This window comes from Stegostoma tigrinum, chromosome 3 (assembly GCF_030684315.1).
Source record: "Stegostoma tigrinum isolate sSteTig4 chromosome 3, sSteTig4.hap1, whole genome shotgun sequence".
Classification (NCBI taxonomy): Eukaryota; Metazoa; Chordata; class Chondrichthyes; order Orectolobiformes; family Stegostomatidae; genus Stegostoma; species Stegostoma tigrinum.
Window position 1 is genome coordinate 18,574,540 of NC_081356.1, and position 25,849 is coordinate 18,600,388.

Genomic DNA, 25,849 nt, shown 5'->3' on the forward strand with positions numbered 1-25,849 from the left:
TTTCGAACGTCTTCACCGGGAGGAACGAAGACGTTTCTCCGGTGCGGGGGATGGGGAGACAGGGAATTGGCAGCTGCAGCAGGTCCTGCGCGAAAACTTCTTTGCAGGCGATGGAGGGAAGGAGGGGGATTGTGGGGTGGGGGATGGAGTGGTGACAGTGGGGAGGCTGATTGACAGACGCTGAGTGACTCCTCCCCACCTCCCTTACACACACACACACACACACACACACAGAGTGTGCAGCAGCAAATGAGCCGGGAGTGGCACAGTATCTCGCACACGCACTTGCTTCAAACAGTGGCTAACAGCCGCTTTGAGGCGGGTGTGGGGTGGAAGCAGCATTCTGCACCCTCTGGGGGCCTTCCGTGAGCTCCTGTGACTCAGAGAAGATGGGGGAGCGGGAGTTGCAGCGTGCAGACCAACCTCTCCCGTAGCCCGTCTCCAACCTGCTCCTCTCTCTCCCTCCTTCACCCCTCACAATACACCCTCTGCCCCCCCGTGTGTGCGATACAGAGTGTGCACACACACACACACACACACACACACACATATATATAGGCAGACAGAGCACTGAGCAGCCTGCCCGGACTGGCGGCCGGACGGACTGGGAGACGCTGAGCCAGGGGGTCAGTGACTGAGCGAGAGGCAGCCTGCGCACACTGCACTGTGGCCCGGGCCCCAGCGATGGCACAGCGGCCGAGCGCGGCGGTACCGCTCCGGGCGCCTCTTCTCTGCTGGACTTGTTCCTACTTCTTCTGCCTGCTCTGCTGGAAGCCGCAGGAGTGTCAGGGAGCCGCCGGACATAACCAAGGTAAGCCAAAGGGAAGCAGTACACACTGTCGAACTTGTCTGTTTTTGGTCAGCCGTCGGCATTACCTCGGAATCGCCGCGGAGCAGCTCTGTTCTGTCACTTCTGTTTCCACGCCCTTTACTTCAGCTACCAGCTGCAGCACCGAGCCTCCAAGCACCCAGCTCCCCGTTCCTCAAATCCAGATTTCCAGCTCACGAACTCTGATCCTAAAACCCAGGTCCCTATTCTCAGACTCTGTCGATCAGAGAGCAGATTGTACCTTCCAGATCTCAGTTCCCAAATCACAGACTCCAGCCGCCGATTCCCGCACTACACTTGCAGTTCTCGGACGCCAGTTGTCACACATGTAGTGCCCAGAGTCCAGTTCCCAGATCCTAAACACCCCACACCACCACCCCTCCTCTCACGTACACGGTGCCTAGAGATAGCTCCCAGATCCCAAATCCCTAAACCCCTCGCCACCCACATACACACTGTGCTCGAAATTCAGATCCCAAACCCCTCACCCCAAACACAGCGCCCACAGATAGTCCACAGATTCCAAAAGCCCTCCTTCACATACGCAGATACCCTTCACAAAGCCCAGATCCCACACCCTTCAGCCCCATTGACATAGCCCAGAGTCCAGCTCCCAGACACCAGATACCAAATCCCCTATACACACATCGCCTTAAGTCAAGATCCCACATCCCAAATGACGCCCCCCCGCCCCCCCCGGGATGCCACAGTCCAGGTCCCACACTCGTTTCCTGTTTCCCGGCCACAGCTCCCAGGCCTTGCTCTAGATTGTAGAATCCGAATTGGAGCCGAGCCCACACGCGAGTACATCCTTTTGTTTCGTGCTATTTAACATTATTTTACGTACAGTTTATCAAAATGCCCAAGCGAGTCGAGGCTATTCAGTGTTGTTCAGTTCTGAAAGTGGAGCTCCCCATCCACAACCAACTTTCCTCCTGCTCTGTTCTTCCCCGCGGCTTCAGCGCTGACAATCCACCGTCTAAAACGTACCTCTGGCCCAGTTTGTGCGTCTTTCTCCTGGTGGGGAATGCGTGTTTGGACGGTTTGGGTCGGGGGGAGCTGCTTTTGGAAATTCTCGGTCTTTAGTTGCGGAGATGAAGTGAGCCTGGACTCGGACCGGGGACTGATGTGTAGACACAAGCAGGCTCCGGGACAGACTGGGCATGCAATGACAAAAAAGTTTATAGTGCAGACAAACAAGGCTTTTTTAAATAAACCGCCGGGATGCAGGAAACCTTTGAAAGTGGCTGGCTCCTTCTAAAGGGTCAAGGAGTTTAAAAACAAGGGCAAGAGGTATTTGCTTGTTTGTGTGTGTACTAATCATGTGAGCCTGCCGCTAGTCCCTGTGAGCGCTCCTGCTGTATGTAACGACTGAAGACAGCGTTCAGTGCTTGTCCAAGTCATTTGCAGTTGAGACTAATTTGCGGCCTCAATTCCTTCCGTGTTCAATTCTTGTGTAGTGTTTCAAATTTCATCTCGAAGATGAAAGTTGCATATTGAGTCCTTTCTTTAAAAAAAAACGGGGGCCGCATTGTTTGCAACGTTAACCGACTCTGACTGTGTTTGCAATTGTCACAATCCACCTTTGCTCCGCGTCAAGCACGTTCCCCGCCAACATTTAAGAGCAGCGCAGCGTGGACAGGCTTAACTTTGATTCAACACCGCGCTGCAACTCGCAGAAATTGTCAGTGAAATTTGTTGGTTCAGGGCCAGGGTTAGGCAGCGAGTGAAAGAAAGGACAAAATTAGTCCAAAGTTTGTTTTCTCTTAAACCGCTCCACCATTATAAAGTTTCCCTACATCGATCTGAAGCTAAGAAGTGGGAGCACAGGTCCTCTTCGGAATCTGTGGGGTGAGGGTGGTGGAATTAGGGTGGTGCGGGGATGCTACTGAATTTTATCGGTGTGCCCAGTCGACACCCCAGATTGGCGTTTGCTTCTGTGGTTACCAAAGGCTCATCTATTTTGTTGGATTTGCCATGAAAAACACACGCACACGCACACACAGTACTATTTCATACGCTTTTTGCTTCTTAAATAGAAATGCCAAACGGAATTCGGAGTACGATTTGCTCTTTAATGAAGGGAATGTTTATGTCAAATCTGCCGAGAAAAATGCCAGCGTCTCAACCTGTCTTTAACTTTTACAATTTAAAACCACAAAATCTGCACACAGTGAAACGTAGACTTTGAGACAATGTGCTGGAAATTTGCAGTGTACTTTTATCTGGCGTTGATATTGACTTTTTAAAGCTACATTTAAATGATTGTGGGGTCTGGGTGTTGAGTCATTAATTATTTTGCCCACGTACATCAAACAGCTCGCAGTCAGATGGATTGTCTGACATAAAATTCAAATGTCTGGATTGAGAACGCGTCTCGCCCCGTCGTCAACTATACATTCTTTTCGAATGAAACCCAGTGTCGTTTATGTTTAGCATTCAAGCAGCGCAGTGCTTTTTTTGTTTCTCGCAGTCTTTGCAGAAAGATACCCCCCCCCCCATGTTTGCTGGATGCGAGGACAGCTCGGTGAAGTTGGTATGGGACAGGCCGATCAAAAGCAGTACCAGTTATTGGTTCATTTTAACGGTGGATCAATGTCTGAGGCCACGAGCACTTGTAGAGTGCGATTCACAACCACCGCGCCAGATTGCTTTGGTGGGATCCACACCATTACTGGGAAAGTTATAAATGCACAACTTTATAGGAGGTTGGCTGGTGTTTAGTGGGGTGTGGGAGGGGGAGATGGTGGTGGCGCAGCCATGCTGTCGAAATTAATGAATAGGCTTGTCTAGGTCACTGGCATTTTATTACTGCTCCAATTCCTGTTTTAAATGTCCACCGACTTCATTTTTCAAAGACTATAATGCTTGATTTATGAGGGTGCTTTTATTGTTACACGATTTCTTTAGCACTAATAGGGGCCGTGAGCAGAGCGTTGACAGAAACAGTGTTGGTACATATGGCACAAAACATGCAGAGAATAATTAATTCGCGTATTGTGCTTACAGAGGTAAGAACTGGAAAATGAACATAACGTGTGGATGGCTAAACTTCTTATATCACCAAACTGTTGGAAACGATAATATTCGTGTTTTCCCGTAGCAAGGTTGTAATCCTGCTTCCACTAATGCGGTAATGACTGGTGACAAATCGAATAAAACGTATTAATTTTCTGATGTTGAATATCTTTTACATATTCCAACATGGCTTGCGCATGTCCCTTCTGAAAGATCACATTTTTTGCTGGAAGGAATATTAGGTATGCTAATAGTCAGAATTGCAACATGCCAAACATGTAGAAAACCTTTGGTTCCCATTTACAAAACTCCAAATGAATTGAGGTCCTACAACGTATTTAGAGATTTTTGGAGAATGCCCACTGATGGTTTGACATTGGTGCTCACCGAACATTTTTGCAACACCTTGCTCATTTTTAGTTTACCATCTCGCAAAAAATAAAGAGACGTCTTAATGGTCGGCATATTTAGCGAGAAAATTAGAAGTGAAGTTTTGCCTCATGAAGGATGGTGGTGATAACTGATTGCACGAATGAACTATATTGAGCTGAATTAATGAAAAATATAGGAAAACATATTTCTGCTGCTGTCAATATAAAGAACAATAAATCTCAGGTACTGTATAGTATGATTACATGACAGTACAGGGCAGAGAAAATATATGTAAGCAATTAGTTCACATATAAATGAAGTCAGGTAGTTAATTTGCAACATTTACTCATTTACAGGTAGGTATTTATGACAAGAAAAATGTGGTTTTGGCATGCATGCACTCCTACAATACTAATGCATCAACAACATGCAGTCTGAGTAGATGATGTATGGTGTTCATTATGATGATGCATGTTAATACATTATAAAGAGACCCTGCTTCCTTGAAGCGAAAAAAAAACAATAAAAATGAGAATTCCCAAAAGTTTTTCATGGATTCTCTGGGCCACTTTTGAGATTTTACATCTTCAAAGATCACTGTAGATAAGGTATGTGCGCATGGGTGAATTTGCAGGGAAATATTTACCCTTCCATTGTGTCAAACGAGTGATTGAGTTTTGTAGTAAGAAGCAACAAATTCCAGTGATTGAGAAATTCAGAATTCTGTGAGCTGGTACTGACACAAAAAAGTAATTATTGGGCTGAATACAGTTTGATTGCTTTCCCTCCATCCAAGCAGTATTTCTCAACCTGCAGGAAAGAAATTGTAAACTTCCCCCTTAATTGGTCTCAGTTTCTCCAGTTTTCCTTACTTCTCTCAGGATATTATATAAATGACAGGTGAGGTGGGGGATGTCAGGATTGTGTTGCACAAGACGTCAATGTGGTGTGGAACAGATGGGATGGGCCAGTGGGTGTTTTTCTGTCCATCAATATCTATATGATTGAAAGTATTTCCTGGCATCTGTGTTCTGTTTTCTTGTGATACTTCATTTGCAGCAATAATTCTCTTTACAATAGTAACACTTCTTTTGTGAAAATCAGAAGAGGGTGATGAGCTATGAGGATCTGAAATCTGATAAATTCTTTTTTGTTCTCCTTTCCTGTCTATGTATATATTTTAAAAATAATAACTGTCATTAGTAACAGTGTGATGGAGCTAAATTAGCATCAATAGAGATAGTTATTAACCCTGGGTGTCTCAGCAATTTTATCATTTCAGCTGTGCATTAATGCAGATTGCTCACAATGTAAGGTTCAGTAACTTCTCATGACGGTATTCCCCAAAGAGGTCATCAACACATAATTATCTTTTAAAAAATCTCGAAGATGTTTCATAAATAGAATTCTGATGACAAGTCTTTCAGCCCTATTTACCTGAATGCATAACAAAGTTCATTTTTTGCACAGGCTATGACTTACAGACTTATTCGTATTATGTTGAAAGTTTTCAGCAGCTTTTCATTTCTTAAAGAAAATAAAGTAAAAGTGCACTTATTTAACGCCTTTCACAATCCCAGTGTATTTCAAAATGCTTCAAAGAAAATAAAATACTTTCAAATGTCATAATTTAGGAAATGCAGCAACCAAAATATTTCCAACAAGGCCCCACAGCCAGCAGTATGAAAATAACCAGACGATCTATTTTTGCTTTGTAATGTTGAGTGAGAGATAATTATTGGCCATGATAGCTACCTATACTCTTCTTTGAAATACCATAATGGGATCCATTTGAAAGTGCAGATAAGGTCTTAAAATAATGCGTCAACTAAAAAGCAGCACTTCGAACACCACACTGTGTTGTTTTCCATTATTTTGTGCTTACATTCTGGAGTGGGACAAAAATGTATGACCTTCTGATTCAGAGGTGATAGAGTTTACCAGCGAGACATGGTTGACTCTTAGGCTAACTGACATTCCCCAGATTTTTCCAATGTTCTCTTTTCCTCTTCTGTAACATATGAGTGAGCGTGGGTTATCATTCTCGGTCACTGACAGACAATGTACTGGTTGGCAATTTAGACAATTCATTTTAGACAATGGGCACTGACATTGCATTAATTTGCGGGTATGTACTTATGTTTAGGTTCAGGGAGTGGGACAGCATTGTGTGCGAAGGCGTGAAAACTAAACGCCAGTCTGTCTTCAGAGGATGCCCACACATATATTTCCCAACAAGGCTTCTCTGTCTAAAAGAACATGATTGCTGGCTGTTTTACCGTCTCCCTTCCTTAGTGTACTGAGATTAAATCTAACATTCCACATTATTGGTCTGGCTTTGATGAAGAATTGAGTTCAGCCAGTCATTTTGAAAATGGCAGATAAGAAAAATGTGACTTTTAAGTAACTACTCAGTTGTAACATGAACAATGAGGTATTGCAATGGGCAAAAATAAGAGAAATTGATATTTACCTGCTGACCTTCAGATTAATGCTATGGAGCATTTTGCGCCCGGTTGAGGGGGCATATAACTTGAAAGATGAGATTGTCATGTTTAAGTCCTGGAATGGGAACGTGAATACAAAGTCTTCTGTCTCAGAAGCAAGAGTACAAACAGTTAACCTATAGCCAAGATAGTGATAGACATATGGTAATTAGCTTCATCACCATTAGGCATTGAGGGGAAAATTGAGCTGCATTATTTTTCCTGATCCCAGAAATGTAATTGATACTGTGTGTGTATGGGCAATCCATGAAGACAGGTTGGAGCAAAATATAGATTCATCCAGCAGATGAATAGCTGGCTGGACTCACATGACCAGGTGGATCCTTCCTGAACTATACGATTCAGTCCTATATTGCATGATGTAATTACAAACTAGGCCGCTGATGGAGCTCACAACTGTTTTTTGTTTGGCCAGAGATACCAAGAACTGCAGATGCTGGAGTCAGAGATAACACAGTTTGGGGCTTGAAGAACACAGCAGGCCAAGCAGCATCAGAGGAACAGGTAACAACATTTCGGGCTGGGACCCTTCTTAAGTAGAAGGATCCTGACCTAAAACATTAACTTTCCTGTTCCACTGCTGCTGATTGGCCTGCTGTGTTCGTCCAGCTCTATACTATCTTATCTCTGTTTTTGGTTTGGTATTTTCTTTGAGCTCAGGAAAGATGTTTAATGTCAGATAATGGCCAGTATTTCATTTGATAGGGAAGGTATGAAGAAGTAACTTTTGATCTGTCATTTATTTGATTGTATTATCACTGGGGTGAGGTAGGACAATGCATAAGCAACAATTCCAATATCTTAAAAGCAGGTTAATGTCTCATACATTTTTGCTATTATGAAAAATGGACTGTTTCCATCTCAGGAAAATAGGAGAACACTCCAATTGTGGCATTTCACCTGAATCAGGAAGGTGCAAGTTTAAGTCCTAATTCGGTGAATTCAGCAGACATTTTCCTGTCACTGCAGCAGGCAGGGAATACCACATTACTATAAATGATATTTTCCAATGAACTATTAACCTGTATCTTCCGCTACCATCTCTGATGGGAGTATAATTTCTGAAGTTACTATTCAAACACGAACAGTTCTTCCTGAGTCCTGGAAATATTAATCTCAGCCAATATTAAGTGGTCATTATGTCACCACTGTTTGTGGGATCACCTGGGGTATTACATGTCCAACAGCACGACAATGACCAGATTTCAAATCTATTTCATTGTCCTGAGGCTGACTAAGATGCCACATAAATGCCAGCTACAGGTCTGTAGGAAAACGGCAGTGAGCTTACGAAGCTAATTCTCTTTCTTCTCTCCCTTCTTCAGTGGAGGAAAAATCACGACATTCCCAGTGGGTTGGTTGGGATCAAAGCCTCATCGTGCAGAAAATTGAGGGCATACACTAATGTGCCACCTTTTTGGTGGTACTGAATGTTGCTATTCCAGTGTGGTCCGCCCCTGAGCTGCCCTTGAATTGGAAGAATGCATTTGTGGTGGACTAATAGTGTTTTTACAGCCTGAAGTCTTTTCTTTCCCCCAACAATGTGAGTGGGGGTTGGAGCAATTAGCGGCTGTACTGCTCACAAGTCGGAGAGTTGACTCCCACCCCCTGCTTTGTGAACTACTCTGAATTCAAAATTACTGATTCGGCTTTTCAGATTGAATACTCTAAATTTAACCCTTCAATGTTTCAATTCTGGGAGAAATACAATATCAGATCTACTGGCACTGAAAATATCAAGGCTAGCAATTTTTTTGTATTGAGGGAACTTTTTTAAGTGAATAAATCATGTGCCTTTGTAATTGATAATCGCAGAATACCGATGCACAATCTGTATTTTAAAAAGGACTGGGATAATGATATAGAGATTGTAAAGGGATAGTAGGAACTGCAGATGCTGCAGAATCTGAGATAACAAGGTATAGAGCTGGATGAATACAGCAGGCCAAGCAGCATCAGAGGAGCAGGAAAGCTGATGTTTTGGGCCTAGACCCTTCTTCAGGAATGGAGGGGGGAAGGGTGTTCTGAAATAAATAGGGAGAGAGGAAGAGGTGGATAGAAGATGGATAGAGGAGAAGAAAGGTGGAGAGGAGACAAACCAATCAAAGAGGTGGGGATGGAACCAGTACAGGTGAGTGTAGGTGGGGAGGTAGGGAGGGGATAGGTCAGTCCATGGAGGATGGACAAGTCAAAGGGGTGGGATGAGGTTAGTCGGTAGGAAATGGGGATGGGGCTTGAGGTGAGAGGAGGGGATATGTGGGAGGAAGGACAGGTTAGGGAGGCGGGAATGAGATGAGTCGGTGTTGCGAAGTGGTAGGCGGAGGAGAGATTTTGAAGCTTGTGAAGTCCACATTGATACCATGAGGCTGCAGGGTTCCCAAGTGGAATATGAGTTGCTGTTCCAGCAACCTTTGCGCAGCATCATTGTGGTACTGCAGGATGCCAAGGATGGACATGTCATCTAAAGAATGGGAGGGGGATTTGAAATGGTTCGCGACTGGGAGGTGCATTTGAAGCTTTTCATGAAAGAATACAAACATAGTTTCTTATGAACACCTCAAGTAACTCAGACTCACACAAAATGGTTCTGGCGGAAGTGTTGGAGGATGATGTGTTGGATCCGGAGGTTGGTGGGGTGGTACGTGAGGACGACCCCACCACCAAAGACATTTTCCCCTCCCCAACCTTATCTGCTTTCCAGATGAGCCACTCTCTCCGTGACTCCCTTGTCCGCTCCACACTCCCCTCCAGCCCCACCACACCTGGCACTTTTCCCTGCAACCATAGGAAATGCCACAACTGCCCCTCGCCTCCCCGCTCACCCCCAACTCAGGCCCCAAGAAGACTTTCCACATCAAGCAGATGTTCACTGCACATGTGCTAATGTGCTATACTGCATCCGTTATTCCTGTTGAGGCCTCCTCTACATTGGGGAAACCAAGCGGAGGCTTGGGAACGCTTTGCAGGACACCTACGCCCGGTTTGCACTAAATAACTGCACCTCCCATTCGCGAACCATTTCAACTCCCCCTTCCATTCCGCAGTGCCACGATGATTCTACCCAAAGGTCCCTGGACTGACCTATCTCCTCTCTACCTCCTTACCTACACTCACCTTTACCGGCTCCATCCCCACCTCTTTGACCTGTCTGTCTCCTCTCCACCTATCTTCTCCTCTATCCATCTTCTATCCGCCTCCCCCATCTCCCTATTCATTCAGAACCCACTCCCCTCCCCCATTTCTGAAGAAAGGTCTGGGCCCGAAACGTCGGCTTTCTTGCTCCTCTGATGCTGCTTGGCCTGCAGTGTTTATCTAGTTCGACACTTTGTTATCTTAGAATTTGTAAACTCCTGAGTGATCAGTCCACAGTTACTAGCACCTGACAATAATTTATCTGCATTCCAAGGACAAAGTTGAGCTAGAATTCGTTGTATTGAAGTCCTTGATAATAAGCCGTGAATCGTAAAACAGCAGCCTTCCCATGTATTCCACTTTCCGTTAGACTGACAGATGTAAAATTTCTGTCAGCAGCGGTCTGATCATTGCACAAAACTTCGAACCTTAAATAATCCCGAAGAGCGAGTGAATTCGATTATTTGCATCGCGTTTTCACCCCGATGTTTAAAACAGCTATCTGCTTGTCAGATTGTTAAACACACATGATTGTGAAGTGATTACTTGTCTGCGTTAAGGGTGTTCTATGACTCTCAATGGGAACGTGTAAAATTACCGGCTTTTGTATGAGAAAGTGGCTGAAATAATATTTGTTTGACCACTTCAGCAGTTACCTGCAGTCTGTTACAGATCAAAATTAGAGAAGCTCTTTTGTTGTTAAGAATACGGTCATTTTTTAAAAAGAAACGTTATATTATTCAATACCAGATACATTTATTTATGATTCTCAAGAGATCCCCAATAATTACATTAGAAATGATTGACTACATCAATAGACAGCGAGTTCGCTCTATAATGTAACTTCAGCGAACAATTCAAACATTTCTGTCATTGTAATTTATGTACAACACATCTTCCTTATTTACTTCATGAAAGATAAAGGGAAGGAGCAGATTCTAGCGGTACTAGTACAGGAATTTCCCAAGCACTGACTTACGCCCTATATTGCTAGCCTTCCATGTTGAAGGCAGGTTAGTTTATCTCTGCATACGGCAGCGGATCCCACACTCAGTCGGTGTACAGCAGCCGGGCTGCCTCTAATCATTGGGAGTAGGCAAACAACACCACCCACAACAAAAATCTGTATCAGCAGTCCGCGAACTTTGCACCGACGCCAGATCTTCGGGTGTCGAGTTAGACATTGAAACATGCCCTTCGCTCTGCATCAGTCTAGAGTGACTTCAGTTGCGCATGCACCAGATGGTGCCGTGCCGTGTGGAGGATCGTTGTGCATATTAAGAGGGACTGCGTTTAGTTTGGTTGCTGTGAATTAATTTTCAACCAGGGAAAATGAACGGAGAGTATCGATTTGTCTTGTGCGTTATCGTGCGTAATTGCTGGGAAAGACTCAAATTGCTACATGCTCGACAAGTGATGCACGGACAACTCACCATTCTCGTACATGATGTATATTTTCAAGTGTACATTCCAACGTCAAAAGCATCTCTTACAAATACACTCTCTTGTATCTGCAGAGCGCTCCGGTTGTATTACATAACCTCGGCGGAAACATTACGTTCTAATCTTTATCTTATCTGGGTTTTCCACAACCTGACATTTCACAGCCGCTTGGCACTGAGTCAGCAGCAGGAGGTTCGGTTCCTTCATGTGCGGCCGCAGAGCTGTGCAGTGCTTTCTTTATTTTACCTTGATAAATATCATGTTTTTTTGTTGTGGAAGCTAGCAAGATAAGTTCATGGCAATATGTGAATGACCCGAAGCACTGTTCATATCCATATTGATGTATCCTTCATAATTAATGAGGATGCAGTAAAAACATTTTCTGGAAACCTGGTGGATAACATAGATAATTATTGCAGCTCTCTAAAGCTTAAGGAGTAGCAAACAAGTATCATGTTAAACTGATAACCTTGTTTGACAAGGTATGTTTTACTATTAAATATCTAGATGGCGTAATCATTCATCACCATCCATGCAGCAAGACGCGTGAGAAACATTGTAGATTGACTGACTATTGATGGATGGAAATGAGAAAGTAGGAACGTAGGAGCTGCTAAAGTCAGCCATTTATATAAGCATCAAGATGCTACTAGATTTTTATATGGGCTGGTATCATAAGAAATAGGCAGAATTCTGTAGTAACGATCACATTTCCTGCATTCCTTGCATACCTATTTCATGTAAAATTCTCTTTCAGCTTAAGTAGGTGCCATAAATAGCACTGGAATAGTCAATACGAAAGCAGGCTAGAGCATGCAGCGTACATTGTAGTACTGCAGATGGTTTGACGAAACGAGCTATTGTATACATTGAGGCCGTTGCAGAGAGGCAAAGGTGAATTCTGAAAGTAATATCAATATGAATTATTAGCCCTGGAGTATAATATTAGTTATTGAAAAAGTACATTATGTACCACAAACACTTTATTTTTAAGATATTTGCTCACAAAGTGCATTTGTGACATTGTCCTGCAGCCAAAAATGCATATGTTATCATTTTTGCCTAATAAGTAAAGTGAACTGAACTCTGATCCCCATGGTTATAACTGTTGTTATAGATGACTCCATTTCAAGCATAATTTTGTTGCAGTTTTAACAGTAGTAACAATGATGACGAGTTACTTGTCTTTTCAAACACACTGATGCTTGTGATCAACAACAGGCAAATGCACAGCTGCTGAAATTCAAATAATTGGAAAGAGACTTCATGCAACATCTAAGCATTTCAGGTGTTTCAACAAGTTTTGAATGCATTTTATATGTGAAATTCTTTACAAATCTCTCATATGCAATTTATGAAGTTAAATCAGTTTGTTCCATTTTAACATCACAATTTAAATTATTCACTAAATGAGACATAATAGATAATGGAACCATCCTGTTTGTAAGTTACATTTGACAATAGTGGTTCAGCATAGCTAATATAATTCCTTAAAATAAATGCAAGCTAAAAGCAAATGTCAAAGAATGTACAGGAGCGTTTTCTGAATGTTATTAAAAAGAATCCAATGTTAATAGTCAAGAACAGATGCACAGGACAATATTAAGCTGCACCTGTTCTGCTGTTGAGTTGGATCACAGTGACCTGTACTTCAGTTTCATTTATCCCCCTGTTCTCCAAATCATCTGGTAACAATGTTTCTGAAGAGATAAATACGGTGACCTTTATTTCAGTTTGCTATATATTTAAGACTTTTTTTGAATGGTATTTAATTTAGTACAAAGCTTGTATGGCATTTTATGTTGCTGTGAAGCCTTGTCAGCAGGCAGATTAGCAGAAACATTGTTTGCTATCCTCATTTAATAATAAAAGGAAACTATTGATATCAGTCTTGAAAATTTAAATTGACCCAGTTTCAAAGTACTTTGTGGAAAGAGAGTTCCAAGTTTCCACTTACTCAAGGTCAATCATTGAAAGTTCATTGTCATCATATATCACAGCTTATAAATTGACTTTGGAGCCTTTAAAAATTCATTCCAGAAACAAGGAACTGTCGATGCTGGAGAATCTGGGAATTATTTACTAAAACAAGAAATAGTAGATAACGGAACCATCCTGTTTGTAGGTTACGTCTGACAATAGTGGTTCAGCATACGTAACAGAATTCCTTAAAATAAATGCAAACAAAAAGTAAATGTAAAAGAAAGTACACGAACTTTTTCTGAATGTTATTAAAAAGTATCCAATGTTAATAGTCAAGTCAATGTTAATAGTCAGGAACAGAATCTTCTTTCTGAAGAAGGGTCTGGACTTGAAATGTCATCTTTCTAGAAACAAGGATTGATTTATGTGCCAAGTACAAAATATAAGCCTGCACCATTGTTGTAGATGATCAGCATTTTGCACTGTGAAAATACGAAAAAAAACTTGCAAACCAGATTAAGTCAACCTGGCGTGTGCTATTGAATTGGTGAATTCTACAACCGTACCTTTAAGCCTCAGTGTTCGCAGGAAGGGCAGGCAACTTCAGTCCCAAAAGTCTCCAAAGTCCCTGGGAAAATTCAATCCTTGGTGTGACTGCTCAGAGAAATATCAGTCACCTGGCTGAGTGGTTCACAGTGGCTCAGTGGTTAGCAATGCTGCCTCGCAGCACCAGGGACCCAGGTTCGATTTCATTCTCAGGTGCAGTGTGTACACTACACACTACACACATGTTCTCTCTGTGTCTGTGTGGCTTCCTCCCACAATCCAAAGGTGTGCAGGGTAGGTGAGTTGGCCATACTAAATTGCCCATAGTGTCCAAGGATGTTTGGGTTAGTTGGGTTAGACATGGCAAATACAGGGTGGGAGAGTGGGTCTGGGTGTGTTGCTCTTTGGAGGGGTGGTGTGGACTTGTTGGGATGAATGGCCTGTTTCCACACTGGAGGGATGCTATGAATTTCTATTCCATGAAAACTGGTTTCTGTGCATAGGAGTACGTATCAGTTATTTTGGGAAAAAATAGTTAACATATGTCCATTGTCTTGTACTAATTTAAATATTCAATGTATAGGAATTTAGAAATTTCCTTGTGCGCTGTGGCTTTAAGTTCAATGTAAGTTGACAATTATTGAGAATATTGATGAAATATTTGAATTTTACTGTTATGTATGTCCAAATAACCCAAATGTCAACAAAAATACAGAAGGCTCGATGTAATTGTAATCAGTTTGTCATACCCCTGATTGTAAGGATGTTTTGATGTTCGCCAATGGTTTTTGGTGAGGTTCCTAAACAGTTTACCAACACCAGACTGAAAGATTCTTTAAAAGCTGGAATGGCTATTGAAGGCATTAGTTTGAATACATGCCATCAGACATGTTCTACAAAATTGCTGTACACCTGTATGAAGTCCTGACCATGTAAATTATGGATGCCTGTGTTTTTCATATTCTCATTTTCATTTCCGGTCTTCTTAATTTGATCTTCCTTTTTATATCATTTTCTGCCATTTCCTTTGCCTTTTCTGCCATTTGTAGTTCTTTCATCCCCTCCTCATGGTCTAGCTGCTTCAACTATAACTGAATATCACCCATTTGTGACATTTCACTACCTGAAGTATTTGACCCTTTCTGTATGTCCTCTAAATCTAAGTGCTGTGCTGCTACTTCAATTCTCTCTGCCTTTTTATATCTGTCAGGCAATGCTATCTCTATTTTACCTGCCAAATTAATTCATTTTGAAATTTCCTTTAAGGCTGCCAGCGACAACTGTAGCACCTTTTGGAAATCCTTTCCTGTTTCCAATACCTATCCTTAATTGGGATTGATTAGCTCAGTTGGCTGGATGATAGTTTGTGATGATAAAGCGATGCCAGCAGCTTGAGTTCATTTCTTGCGTCAGCTGAGATTATCATGAAGGCTCTTCTTCTTTGTCTACCTGAGGCACAATAAGCCACTAGGTAGGATGATGGTGACTTTTCCCTTTTGCCTTGCCTTAAGTGCACAGTGGAACATGGTGTTTTCCTTCAGTTATATTTCCAATCAATTCACATCAAAATTTTTGTTGCCACTGTTTCCAATCCTACCCACTTCAAATCCAGCATGAGCCTACAACCTCGTTACAACCTACTGGGACAGCATGGTGTAGATCAAGCCCTGCTTTTCTAGGAATCAAGCCAAATGCTTTTTTCATAAGGATATGCACAGTACCCAATTTATCTTACTTTTAGATGAAGGTTAATAGATCGCCTGGACCAAATTTCTGTACTAAATAAGTACAAGTTATAAGTAATCACACCATTGCTAAAAGTAAACAAATCTAAAATGTTGGCAATATAACACGACTGGCTAAACGCTAATCCTGTTGTAGAGTCCCTTTTTCACACAGACAAACAAATAGGGAAATAGATTATCATTGGAGGGAGAGAAATATTTGAAAGTCAGTTCAGTGGACTTTGCTTCCTGATTCCAATATTGGAGTGATCCTACTTTGCTAGCCAAGCTCTTGGTTTTTAGTTATCTTTCTCTGGAAGCTACCACTAGTGTTTAAGAAATATATGGTGACTGATACACTTGGAAGATATCTCTTATTTATCAATTTATAAGCCACAGTTTAAAGCAACTGCTGCAGGACAAGTAACTGATTTTCTTTAGGTTTAAACTAAGTTTTCTCATTGCAGAGGACAGACAGCTCCAGACAACATTCAACCCTTCTGTGTCATTCGTTCTCTCTGTCTCTGTGACTTGTTTCCAAGTCCAACCTGTCAACTTAGCCGAGAACAATCAGCTTTTTGTAAACAACTCGTTGGCTTCTGACCATCTACACATCGAGGAACCCAGAGCTATAAAAAAAGAGTTCACACTCAGTATCAAATTTCTTGCTGTGAAATTGTGTAGCCATCCAGCCAAATCACTGTTTATAAAAGCAATTATTTCCCCTTGCTATCCACAGCCTTTAAAGGCACAAGGATAAAAAGACATCGTTTGTCTGAAATGCATTGCATTTCTGGTGATGATATAATTAGTTGATGATTATTGAGGACCCAGTTTTACATATGCTTTTCAAAGTCAGTATGCTAGCGAGCCCTCGTACTCTTGGATCATTTGGACTCAATATTTTCTTCAGGATAGACTCTTTTTTCCATTCTCACATCAGATTTTAACTCATAGCAAATTCCATTTCTGTAGTGCCATTAAATAATGTGTTAGCAAATGTTATGACATTCCTAGTGAAACTATTTTGGTACTTGATCCTTTTTGCTTGAGGTCCCATTACTTTTCATTGTTAGCTATGCATGGTGTTCTTTGGGTTGGTGTGTCTTAAGTCCCCATGATCTTCTCTTGGCAACAAAGCCCATAATATGTTTGATTTCAGTCATTAAATAATAAGGTCAGTAAAACAGACATTTCTGAAATGAAAAATTGAGGCTTACTCCTAGTATCAATAAAGCATTTCTTAGGAGAAAATACAGTTGACATATACCCTGAGTATATGCCTCAATATAATTTTTGATGCTGAAAGATTAGTTTGAATTGTGTCCCAGATCAACACGATCTATGGTAATTCAAATACTATTAAAGATATTGATGTCTAATTGAATATCACTGCACATGAAACTGAAGTGAGTGAAATGATATCTGTGCAAGTGTGTTACATTCTCCTTAAGATGAATTCCTGCTGTTAGATTTTTCTCTCAGGTTTTCTTAATATGTCAGCAGCTGGTTCTGTTTGCAGCTCATAACTAATGTAAACCTCTTTTTGATTATTCTTTTATTTGCTTTTACAGTTAATTTACTAGACTCCAGAGCTGTAATGGGAGATCTGGGATGGATCGCTTATCCAAAGAATGGGGTAAGTGTCTCAACAAACTCTTTGCCACTAGTTACATTGCAGCCAATATATTAAGGATCTATTTCAAGGTCTAAAATAAGAAAAAATCATGAGGTAATTTGAGATTATATTTTTGTACAAGACTTACCCAGACGCAAAGATCTGTCACACAAGATGCATTTCAACATGTCCTGTTTCCATGTGGAAGTAATGGCAGCAATATTGAGCAGTCACAAATCAGGCTGCGCTATTTAAAAAGTTTCCAAAATATTATAATTACACACTACTGGCCTATGTAAGTATCAACCATTCTTGCTGACTCACACTGGCTCCCATTCACCACCAATTTGATTTTAAAATTCTCATAGTTCTGTCCTCTTGTGCATGTCTGCATTGATTTACCCACAGTGGCAGTTGTGCCTTCAGTTGTCTGGGTCCTTAGGCCTGATATTCCTTTTCTAAAAGTCATTGACTCCCCATCTACATTTCCTCATTTCAGACTAAACGAAAAAGCAAAACAAAAGACCTCTGTAAACTCTGTAAATTGGAAACAAAAACAGGAATTGCAATGAAAATTCAGCAGGTCTGGCAGTATCTGTGGAGAGAAGTCAGAGTTAACGTTTGAGGTTCAGTAAGGGTTTGTTCAGCAATTTCAGTTTTTGTTCCTCATTTAAGAATAGTGCTTAAAACCTACCAAGCATTTGGTCATTGTTTTAATGTCTCCTTCTTTGCGTCAATGTCTAATTGTGATTCTGCAAAGGGCTTTAGGTGATTTTGCTGATGCTATGTTAATACAAGTTGTTGTATATTGGAACTCATCTTAATTAACTTGGAACTACGTTGCTGTTTCTGGGCCAATATTATAGAACTCCCCTTCTAGCTGGTGTACCTAGCCCCCAAGGACTACCAAGGCTTTGGGAGACAATTTACCATCATCTTTGCAAGGGCATTAAGGGATGGGCAATAACAAAATCTGTTAATTCCATAACTTCAAAGACGGTGCTTTTCTGAAGACATGTTTGAAGTTGCAGAATGGGAAACCATAAAACTCGTTCTGAATTTCATTCTTGCTGCATATTCTTCAAGCTTTTATTGTGCACTAATGAATGTATATCAGAGGAAGTACTATTCACAGGTTTTTGTATTTAGTTGAAATATAACATGTAAAATCTTTAAATGGAATAATTTGGATGGCAGAACAAATTGTTGTAAAAGAATATAAAATTGAGCATCTCAAAATTGCTGAATTTTGGTGAAAATTGTTTACATTGTCAGAAAAATAAATTTAATTCCAGCCTTTAAGTGTAAAAGGTAATAAAAATTTCAACATGGCAAATTCTCACATTAAAAATATAAAGCAACTTGACAATTAAAGCTACAAATAATTTGAATGATATTAAAACCAATTTTTTATTGTTTCTAAAAAAAACATTTATTGAAGCGTCTTTTCTTGCCCTTACCAGAACAATAAACATTACATGCCAATGTAAATGGAAAACAACAGTTAAGTTCTATGAGAGGAGAGGACTCATTGGTTGGCAAGTGGACTCTGATTGGTAGAAGTGTTGCCACTGAAATGCATCAGTTAGATGGTAACTGACAATTAACTGTCAAGCTTTATGTAAATTTTAAACAAAGCAGCTTAACTTTGAATGTCCAAGGAGAATGCTAGGAGAATGAACCAGAGAATGGATGTCAACAGGTTTGTTGAATTGAAACAGGCACACTACACGCACGAATTATTTCTATCTTCAACGAACATGGCCCTGTGTATTTATATATGCAGCTTCTAGTAACTACAAGTGTACTATACTGGAAGTATGACTGAAAAGTTGTAAATTGTATATTAGCATAATCCTTCGCACACTCTGAACTATTTAGCAAATGTTGTCCAACTGTGGAGTCACGTCTGATGATCAAAATTGTACTTTGCAAAAATATGCTGGTTGGATATGGTCAAAAATAATGCAAACACACTCTTCACCTGTTTAAACTCAACAAGATAAATATGAACCATTCTCTGGTTCATTTCTCAGGTTAATGCTGAAACAATTGGAATTGGTTTCAAATTTAAACAAAACTTGGAATATATTTTCAGTCACCAACTAAATGATCATTCTTTGCTTTAATGCCTTATCAATCAGAGTCCACTTGCCAACCAGTCAGCATTCTCGTTTGGTACATCGTTGTTTTCCCTTAACACTGGGACTTCTGTTAATTGTCCCGATATGTGCAAAATTTGCAATGTCTAATTCTTTTGCACTAAGTGTCTATCAATGTTTATGTTTGTTTTTGGCATATTGCAATCTTCCTTCAACGGAAAAGTTTGAGATCCCTTAAAGGAGCAAACATTTTGAACCTTGAATTGCAATAATAGTTCCTTCGACAATGTAGCCCATTTGAGAGTAGCTGTTAATGTAGTACGTGTTGACATCAAACTGTTCAGAGAACTCTAGTAATTTGACTTGCAAGAACATGCTGGTGCCCTGTCGTAACTTTGGCACCATTTTTGTGGGTGAAAAGACTGGAGATGCTTTGAGAAAAAAAGACAGAATATCTCAAATTGTGATGTTGCTGCTGCCCATTTTAAGTGCAGATTCACAGATACAATACAGCTATGAGAAAGTCAAGTGCAAGCTGTCTCAGCCAGGCACTCTGCATATAATTTTGAATCAAAATAAAACTAAAAAAATCTCCAGAAGTATTGATAGATGCCTTTTAATGTGGCTGTTTGGAGTGGGAAGATAATGAAGACATCTTATCATATGACAAAATGTCAAATGGAACTTAGTTCCCAAAAATGTGCAATTTCACAGTGCATTTTAAAAAGATTGTAGATTAGAATGAAAATCTGACAACGATGCTTTATTGCGAGTAAAAACAAAATGGATTGCCTTTCATATTGTGTAACTCACTGGATGAAAATTACTGCACAGTAGGTTCTATTACCGTACCGCAAAATTCAATTTAATCTTTGAAGATATTAACCACAATAAATTATGTGCACTGTTAAAAACTCTTATGGTGATCAAAAAGCTTGTATGTAATTGTTACATAAAGCACAGTTTCTATTTTGAAATGACGTAAACAATACAAAATCATATACAAATTTTGCTAAAAATCCTATTTTCACTGGTCCTGGGAGGTGGTAGCTGAAAGGCTGGCCAAATAATACTATTAAGATCAGCACTTTTTCCCTTGTGTCAGTGTTGGGGTGTTCGAATTTACACGATTTCAATTGTGCTCTGATGTGAAAGAAATAACCTTGCAAACAACAGTCTGCTAGTTGCCCCCCCACAAATCCTTTCTGACTTCCATTTGCCTTTCAAGTACGTGCCACCTAATGTGTTAAATCCATCGATATCATTGTAGCTTTGAATTTAGCAGTTTTTTATTTGCATTATTAAATTCTAGTATATTAAGGAAGGTAAGAAAGTGACATGGTTTGATGGTTTTCAAACACTTCTCCATCTATTCCATTAAGTCACAGTAACTGGGATTTAAGACAAATCGTTGAGAGGCAGTGAAAAAATAACTTGCTCGTTCTCACTTAACCTGTGGTTAGCTAAATAACCAGGAAGCTTATAACATAGCACACCACGTAGTGGCTTCTACTTTACTGGCTAGTTACTCATTGCCATGTCGGAAACTTATAAGAAAACAATGTATGTAAAACTTACATAAAACAAATGTGCTTCAACTCTGGGAGAAACATAAGATTGATTTCAAGTATAATGCACAAAGAAATGGCAGCGAGTTAGACTTGAATTATTTTGGCCAGAAATTTATCCTTCTTTGATGATATGAATGATGGTGATGATGATGATGATATGAATGAAAGGTTTTGGTGGGCCAGGAACATCTGGAATGTTCCTGCTGAATTGCATATAACTTTAATGTAATTTTTACAACGTTGCTTGACAAATTTACACCAGTCCCATTAAAGGCTGTGGATCAGCTGCTTGATGCACAGTTCCATGGGCAAAGTGTATGCTTCAACTGGAGAACATCAGAACTGCAATAGGATTCCACAAACAGTGTAGGATTGCAACTTTAATATTTTAAATTTTAGATGGGAGAGCTGGATGCCTACTTCAGAAGTCCAGGAAATTTGAGCCGATTGAATCATGATTGGCTAGTGCAAGGAGCTTTCCCACCAGGACATCCTAGTCTACTCATCATTCACCCCAACATCTCCCCCACACAGCCTCATAGCACCTTTCACTGCAAATGCAGAAGGTGCAACACATTTTCATTTACCTCCTCTCTCCTCATTATCCAGGGGTGCAAACATACCTTCCAGGTGAAGCAGCGCTTCACCTGCACTTCACACAATCTAGTCTTCTGCATTTGCTGCTCCCAATGTGGTCTCCTCTACATTGAGGAAATTAAGTGTGGACTGAGTGACCACTTTGCAGGGTAGTTGCATTCAGTTCACAAAAAAAACCCTTGAACTTCCAGTTGCCTGCCACTTTGACACATCATCCTGTTGCCTGGCCAACATCTCTGCCTCAGGCTAGCTGTAATGTTCCAGCGAAACTCAGTGCAAGCTGGATGACACCTCATTTTCAGCTGGACCCTGCAACCTTCTTGACTCAATGTTGAGTTCAATAATTTTAGGGCTTGGGCTCTGCTATGTCCTCAAACCAGCTGCCAGAGACCAGGTCGTGATATCACACAGTCCGCTAATATAAACCACCCACTAGCAGTTACCATTAATAGCTATTTACCTCCCAGCTAGATCGTTATTCAAATGTTTGTCCTGCTGTTCTTCCCTCTCTTTGGGCTCTATCTCCACCTAACACTTGCTCCTTACCTATACCCCTCCAACCCTATTTTCTGCATATAAACTGACATTTTCTTGGCTGCCATCAGTTCTGAGTAATGGTCACTTGACCCGAAACGTTAACTCTGATTTCCCTCGACAGATGCTGCCAGACATGCTGAGCTTTTCCACTAACTTCTATTTTTGTCTCCTTCACCAGCTGCTTTTTCAAACATTTCTCTGTTAAATTTGTTTCAACCCTGAGCCAATTTTGTAGTCTGGACAGTCATCACCATGAAAAATGAAAAATGAAAAAAAAGTCCTGAAATTTGCTTCATACAGGACATTTTGCAATTAGCAGCAGCTTCATCCCACCAGCAGTGAATTGAATTCAAACTCAGGCTTCACAGACGAAGGAACGGTGTAAATATAGGTCCGGAAATTCCATGGAGTGTCATTCACAATCAGATTGCAGCTCAGAGATGGTAAAAATTGCTGATGCTGGAGTCAGAGATAACACAGTGTGGAGCTGGAGGAACACAGCAGGCCAGGCAGCATCAGAGGAGCAGGGGAGTTGACGCTTTGGGTCGGGGCCCTTCTTCAGATTTCAACTCCATCCTTTATGTTTGTACTGTGCTCTGCACTTCTAGTCAGGAACTGCACCCTTAGAAATACAGAGTGCAGTTGAAATCGACTTGGTTCACCAGCAGTGGAGGATAATCGAGTAAGTTATATCATGCGCCTTTTGCAGCAGCCAGAATGCTGTGTTCTGAGATTTAAACGTCCAGCCGAACAGTAAGCCACTTCGCACCTGCTGTGAAAGGATACGTATGCTCGGTAAAATGTGAGGTAAGCATTGCAGTTGACTAAAGGTTCAACGCTAATCGGGTGCTAGGTGGAGAGACAGGGAGGGGAGGTATGCGTTGGGTCGTACGTTGTTCAGGCTGGTGGTAGATGGGTTGTGTGAGATAAACATGCGAGGTGGCCAGGAACCGTGCAGGATTGCGAAGAGATCTGGTCAGGTGTAGTTTGGGCTGGGAGAATATTGCAAGTTCGGGGCCAGCTTAATAGACGCATAATTTTTTTTATAAAATGCGAAAGAAGTGGTGTGTGTGGTTTAAAGGAGACCGTATATATAGAGATGGAGCCCAGTCTGTCTAACTGCTTGTCTCCTCTTCTGTCATCCCCAAACCCCTGCCTCTTGTCTTTAAATATAATAGGTCTAAACAAATGCAGAGTATACTTTCAGGGGCACAACTCGGTCTCCTCTTGGGATTTAAGACGGGGCAAGGATGTTACAGTGGATGAGCATTTTGAGATCAGAGATGGAATGGTGGCTCAGTGGTTAACACTGCTGCCTCACAGGACCCAGGTTCAGTCCCGCCCTTGGGTGACTGTCTGTGCGGACTTTGCACATTCTCCCTGTGTATGCATGGGTTTCTTCCCACAGTCCAAAGATGAGCAGGCTAGGTGAATTAGCATGCTTAATTGCCCATACTGTTCAGGGATGTCTAGATTTAGGGGGATGGGTCTGGGTGTGATGCTGTTTGGGTCAGTATGGACATGTTGGGCCAAAGGCCCTGTTTCCACACTAGGGAGTCTATGATGATAACTGTGGATGCTGGAAATCAGAAACAAGAACACCAGTTGCTGGAAAAATTCAGCAAACTTGGGCTGAACCTGTGGAGAGAAACCAGAGTTAATGTTTTGGGTTCATTTACCTTTCTACAGAACTGATGGTAGCTTGGAAAAGGCTGATATTTATTAAAAAAATGATGGTGCCCAGGGTAGGTTGTAGTGTTTAGTAAACCATAGGTGGAGACGAAGCCCAAAGAGAGAGAACAGCAGTTGAACAGACAAAGGAGTGATTAAAAGTCAGTCTGGGGGAATGAACAGTTGCTAATGGGGGCTATCAGTAGCTTACAATGGGTTGTTTGCGGTAGCAACCCCTGTGACAACACGGCTTGGTTTGTGGGGTTAGGGTAGGGACATGGCCTCAAGCTCTAAAATTGTTGAACTCGATGTTGAGGCCAGAAGGCAATGGAGTCCCCAAGCGAAAAATGTGGTGGTGTTCTTCCAGCTCGTACTGAGCTTCACTGGAGCACTGCTGCAAGCCCGAGACAGCAATGTTGGCCAGGGAATAAGGTGGTGTGTTGAAGTGGCAGACAACTAGAAGCTCAGGGTCTTTTTTTGTGGACAGAATGTAGTTTTTCTGTGAAGCGGTCACCCAGTATGTGCTTTGTTTCCCCAGTGTAGCGGAGACCGCACTGTGAGCAGCAAATACAGTAGGTTAATATTTATCAGTGATAATGGGAACTGCAGATGCTGGAGAATCCAAGATAATAAAAAGTGAGGCTGGATGAACACAGCAGGCCAAGCAGCATCTCAGGAGCACAAAAGCTGACGTTTCGGGCCTAGACCCTTCATCAGAGGTCTCTGATGAAGGGTCTAGGCCCGAAACGTCAGCTTTTGTGCTCCTGGGATGCTGCTTGGCCTGCTGTGTTCATCCAGCCTCACTTTTTATTATCTACAGTAGGTTAATAGTTGCCTGACCTTGCCTGGGTAACTGTTACATTTATGGAAGTGGAACACTGTGAATTCTTTTGATGTTGAGTGTTTTTCCTCAGAGGTTTCCAGAAGCAAGGAATTGTCCATTGGAATCTTCAATTTCCACAACTCAGCTGTGTTCGGATTCTACAGGGTGCAGAACTCAACTTAAATCAGCACTGCTCCCACAACTATCTAGTTATCAGAACACCCAGGCCACAGTGTCTCATTTGCCACATATCCATCGTCAATTTAACATTTCCTGTGGCCATTTTCCTTAATTTGTGACAAGTCTTCCAAAGTAACTTTCAAACCATCTAGCAGCTTAAATTCAACTTCATCTGAACTTGCATGTGTGCCCAGGACTGTGGCAAATTTGCTTTAGACAAGGTGATGCACAAATCAAATCTTTGAAATATAGATTGTATGGCTTCCGATATGGAATGGATTTTACATTTAAGAAAAAGATCAATTGCCATCTGCAGCATGATTCCTGGAGAGACAAGAGAGAAAAAAGCAGCTTGGAATAGTTTATTGTTTCTGAGAACTACCCCTCATGGGAGACAATTCTGATGGAACCTGAACAAGATCAATGATTATTTGCCTGTAATTTTCTCATTGTTTCCTCATTATATGAAAGCCAGGAGCATTTGACTGGTAGTGATGCATAACTCCCATTCCCAACTGATTTCCTTAAATATTCACCTATACTTCAAAAAGAAAAAGGATGATGTCATCCAAATGTAGCCTTAAATTAGGACAAAAACCTATATACGTTCTAGTACAGATAATAACCTCGCAAATTTCAAATTTAATGTTGCCTTTAGTCATTGTGCATCTTCTATATAGCTGTAACATTGTAATCCTCACTCTGTTCTATTACCCTTATCCACTTTGAATGGTATAATCTACTTGTACTGCATGCAAAACAAAACTTTTCACTGTACTGAGGTACATGTGACAATAATAAATCAAATCAAATCAAAATCAAAAATGTCAAATGCACTGTGTTTACTAAAGCACTTCCTTCTGTGTCTGTCATAAGTTCAGGTTTCTTATTATAAGCTGAAGACTTTGTAACAAACAGCCACAATACTGTCTGGCAGTGGCCAGTTTATAAAATGTCCAACTCACGAATGCTCGTACTTCCAAACGCAATTCCATACAAGGTTTTAATTTTAAAGAACGGACACATTAACATTTCCTGTTTACATAGTTGTGCATTGTGTTCCGACTTGCATACAAATTGATTGCGAGTGTATTCCGGAACTGGACTCGTTCACAATTTGGGGACTACCCATACTGGTTAGAGATCTGTATAAAGCAGAAAGTGATATGTAACAGAGGTAGAAGATCTGTAATTTGAAATAACATTTTTAAAATTCATGTTATAATTGAGTATTGGCAGAGTTTTAACTGGTATGG

The 25,849-nt window shown here is 41.1% G+C and overlaps 1 protein-coding gene across 7 annotated transcripts in view; it reads left to right on the top strand.

The window, feature by feature from the left end:
* Positions 1-217: 217 nt before the first annotated feature.
* The window catches only part of LOC125450691 (ephrin type-A receptor 5-like), a 313,119-nt gene continuing 287,487 nt past the window's right edge, over positions 218-25,849 (top strand). For 5 of the 7 annotated variants that reach the window (XM_059643652.1, XM_059643659.1, XM_059643658.1 and 2 more), the window contains exons 1-2: positions 218-811; positions 17,069-17,133. In XM_059643652.1, the coding sequence (XP_059499635.1) occupies positions 685-811; positions 17,069-17,133 (192 nt within the window). In that variant the 5' untranslated portion in view covers positions 218-684. Of the gene's footprint in view, positions 812-7,141; positions 7,231-11,190; positions 11,494-17,068; positions 17,134-25,849 lie in introns of those variants that run through there. The other 2 variants (XM_059643664.1, XM_059643669.1) reach the window with 2 other exon arrangements.